Below are 3,820 nucleotides of genomic sequence, written 5' to 3' on the forward strand. Positions count from 1 at the left end.
AACTGGCGGTGGCGACTGTTTAGATTTACGAGCAATGCGGCAACCTCGGCACTCTTTGCCGCGTTACGAACGGCCGAAGTCTCGCCGCGGGCCAGTGGCCGCGCGCTGTGGACCGCCGGTGTGTGGCAGCGGATGGCGCTGGATGAGCCGACCGCAATCATGATGTAAATCCGACGGCCGTGTCTAATGCGACCACGGCTGTTACGCGCCACGTGTAGCACGATCGGTATCGTAAAAAACGCCGTGCTATCGGCCAGGTGTAAACAATGTTCTCGAAGTTGCTTCAGTGGTATGAACACGGACGTTGCACAATTGCGTAACGGGGTCGGTGCTACACCTAGTGCACTGCAAATGGGAAGAGAAGGGGGACGTTTTAATTACGCGCAATAGCTTATATGGATGAGATCCCTCACTTTCTGGCTGGCTGTTCGCGGGCTGCGACGCTCACACATCCCTCTCCGGCTGGCCGCTCCCGTGACCATTACGTCAGCAGCAGCAGCCGGGCCGCCACCCCCCCCCCCCCCCCCCCCCCAGTGGATGAATGTGTCGGTGAGGGCATCCCAGCCCAGCAGCGCCCCCGCCGCTCCCATTGGCGGAGACCGACGCTGGCCAGAGCGGTACTGTGCTGCCGGCTCAACCTGGATGGTGGCGGAGTCTCGAAGTCCAGTGAAACAATTGACCAAGGCCGAGATGCCATGACCACCGACCGACACGACGCCTGACGCTTCTACCTGGTGCGGGCTTAGGAGAGACGCCATGTGACCGCAGCGATGCAGTGTCATCCCTGGAGCCCCAACACACCTGACGACACTGCCTGGTGCGGGCTCAGGAGATGCGCCATGTGACTGCAGTGATGCAGCGTCGTCCCTGGAGCCCCAACACACCTGACGACACTGCCTGGTGCGGGTTCAGAAGAGGCGCCAAGTGACTGCAGTGATGCAGTGTCGTCCCTGGGGCCTCGACTCACGGAGCGCGGCTTGGCCCGGCCTGTGGAGATGTCAGCGCGCGGCTCGGCGACTGACCGTCAGCCCGGCCGCCGCGATGTACCCGAATACGTCCGCCTTTTGCCTGTGCTCTTCACTGCATTGAGCACAAAAGTCTGACTGAGTTCACGATAGACGGATGGACAGTAGCCAACAGCATCGTAGTGCGTCGTGCAGTGGGGTTAAAACAGAGGCTGTGTCCAGCTTTGTCGTGTCTTGCCCGTAATTTATGTACGTACTTTCGAGTTTCGGTCACTGTCATCTGACATGTCGTTTACACCCCATTGAGCCGCCAGCTGTGCCCTTCGAGACTCGCGGTGCAAAATGTTTCAAACAATTCACAGTGTCATAAACATGGTGAACACATTTATGTCTCCAGTTACTTCGTTCACATTTCATGCTTATTTCGTCCTCGACGCTTCCAGCCCTCTGTGGTTGTGGTTAAAGCATGGTGTAAAGGAAGCGGGTAACTCGCCCCGTAGCGCCCCCACCAGGGGCAGAGTAAACCAGCGACGCTCACACATAACCTGACCGTTGCAGTGGCGCTGGCCGCGGCCGACTCGGGCGCAGGCCGGCGGCGGGGCGGTGCGCGCCGCGGCCGCCAGACCGCCGGCTACAGTTACGGCGCGCCCCAGTCGGGCGCGGCCCTCAGCCCCCAGCTGCAGCCCCAGGCCGGCTACGGTGCACCGCAGACGGGCACCACCGGCGGCGGCGGAGGCGCCGGACAGGGCGGATACGGAGGCAGCGGCGGCGCAGGCAACGGCGGTTACGGAGGAAACGGCGGTGGAAACAACGGCGGCTTCGGAGGCAACAGCGGCGGAGGCAGCGGCGGCAGCGGCGGATATGGAGGCAACAGCGGCGGAGGCAGCGGCGGCAGCGGGGGATATGGAGGAAACGGCGGCGGGGGCAACGGCGGGTTTGGAGGCACCGGCGGCGGCGGCCGGGGCAGTTTCGGAGGCAACGGCGGCGGCGGCCGAGGTGGTTACGGCGGAAACGGCGGAGGCAACGGCGGAGGTAACGGCGGCGGCGGTCAGGGCGGCGGAGGTCAGGGCGGCGGCGGCCAGCACAGCCTGAAGGATACGATCCCGGGCGGCGGGGAGCCGGGAGTGGACTACCCGACCCTGGCCGTCGTGCCAGAGACATCCTTCTCTTGCGAGGACTATTCGACCGGCGGCTACTACGCCGACATCAACGACCCGGCTCTGTGCCAGGTGAGGCAGCTGCCCTGGGAGACGGCCGCTGACACGCCGCTGGGAGATGGGACTCTGCTGTGCGGGTCGGGATCACGGAGGAATGTGTTTCTAGCCTTGCTTGCCTGTGATACGGCCGCCCTGCGTCAGCAGACCGTCAGGCCAGACATTTATCTCTCTGTGAGGATCGGACCCAGATCCAGCGGACATTTCTCGACCTTATCTCTTGGATATGACATACAGATGTCTTTCTCCAAAAGCAGTACTAATTTAAGAAGCCCCGATAACCGAGGCCAACATATCCGCACTAGTTATCTGGCCTGGCATTAACATACATCATTGAAAGATTAAATTGTCACCAATATTGATTATCAAATATAAACATATGTCCGCATTTGCTAATGAGTCATGTCATTCCACCGTCCAGGTCTTCCACATCTGCTACGACAACCGCATGGACTCGTTCCTGTGCCCGAACGGCACACTCTTCAACCAGAAGTACTTTGTCTGCGACTGGTGGTACAACGTCGACTGCGCCGCCTCCGAGTCTTTCTTCCAGCTCAACGAAGAGATCGGCAAGACAGACGCCTCGGGCAGCGGAAGCGGCAGCGGCGGCGGCAGCAACGGCGGGGGCGTCAACAACGGCTACGGCGCGCCGTCCGGTGCTGGCGGCAGCGGAGGCAACGGCTTCGGAAACGGCGGCAGCGGTGGCAGCGTGAACAGCGGCTACGGAGCGCCCACGAGCGGCGGCGGCGGCGGCCGGGGCGGCGGCAGGGGCGGCGGCAGCGCGAGCGGCGGTAGGGGCGGCGGCAGCGTGAGCGGCGGCTACGGAGCGCCGTCCGCGGGCGGAGGGCGCCAGCAGGGCGCCGGCGTCCAGCAGCAGGGCTTCAACCAGGTGTCCAGCTTCGCCGGCGGCAACAGCGGCGTCACCAGCTCGCAGGCGTCCAGCTTCGGCTCCCAGGCCGCCGGCGGCGGCGCCGGTGCATTCCCGGCAGCCGGCCAGCCGTCCGGCCTGTACGGCACGCCGGGCTTCTAGGCGGCCGCGCTCGCGCGCTCGCCCGCCCCAGTGCCATCGCATCGCGCGCGCGGCGGACGCGACCGGTAGTCGGTAGCAGCGCCGCGTCGTCGTATACACTATTGTATTTCTTTAATTTATTGCACGCCGCTGGCGGCTGGCCGCGTGAGGGGTTGGTGGCGCGGGGCTTCGGGTCGGCGCCGCGGCGGCCGGTCACCACACCGAGGCGACGCTAACGCAGAGCTGCCGCGTTCCACCCCTCGCCTGCCGAGGCTGACGGGCCTGGGACGCCCACGCCGAACCGTCGCCTCCGGTGGGGGCGGGGCAGGGGGGACCTGATCGGCCAGGGCGTCCCAGCCGCCGGCCACAGCGGCGTCCACCGCCACCACCCTCGGCCAGCCGTACTGCCGCCCTCTCTCTCTCTTTCTCTCTCCCTCTTTCTCTCTGTGTGTCCATCACATGTTGTTATAGAGATCAGCAGATCCCGTTACACCAATAACCGTGAAGTCACTCGTCACCATCTCTCCGTCGAATTGCCATGTGTGCAGTTGATAGGAAGAGGCTGCACGATCTTCGAGGGAGTGGCAGACGTAGTCGAGGCGCACCGTTAGCCGTCAATGTGAGAGTTGCAA

At 63.9% G+C, this 3,820-nt stretch overlaps 1 protein-coding gene across 1 annotated transcript; it reads left to right on the forward strand.

Moving 5' to 3' along the window:
• Positions 1-541: 541 nt before the first annotated feature.
• LOC119092311 (pupal cuticle protein 36a) lies at positions 542-3,209 on the forward strand. Its single transcript, XM_037215278.1, has 4 exons — positions 542-549; positions 2,023-2,194; positions 2,601-2,931; positions 3,169-3,209. Exons 1-4 carry the CDS (start codon positions 542-544, stop codon positions 3,207-3,209), a joined length of 552 nt encoding a protein of 183 aa, XP_037071173.1.
• Positions 3,210-3,820: the final 611 nt, after the last annotated feature.

The sequence above is a fragment of the Pollicipes pollicipes genome, unplaced genomic scaffold, assembly GCF_011947565.3.
Source record: "Pollicipes pollicipes isolate AB1234 unplaced genomic scaffold, Ppol_2.1 Scaffold_3447;HRSCAF=4054_pilon_pilon_pilon, whole genome shotgun sequence".
NCBI classification, from domain to species: Eukaryota; Metazoa; Arthropoda; class Thecostraca; order Pollicipedomorpha; family Pollicipedidae; genus Pollicipes; species Pollicipes pollicipes.

Coding starts and splice junctions, on each gene's coding strand:
- LOC119092311 (XM_037215278.1), top strand. Junction 2,195..2,600: donor ACGACCCGGCTCTGTGCCAG/GTGAGGCAGCTG, acceptor TCCACCGTCCAG/GTCTTCCACATCTGCTACGA. Junction 2,932..3,168: donor CACGAGCGGCGGCGGCGGCG/GCCGGGGCGGCG, acceptor CATTCCCGGCAG/CCGGCCAGCCGTCCGGCCTG.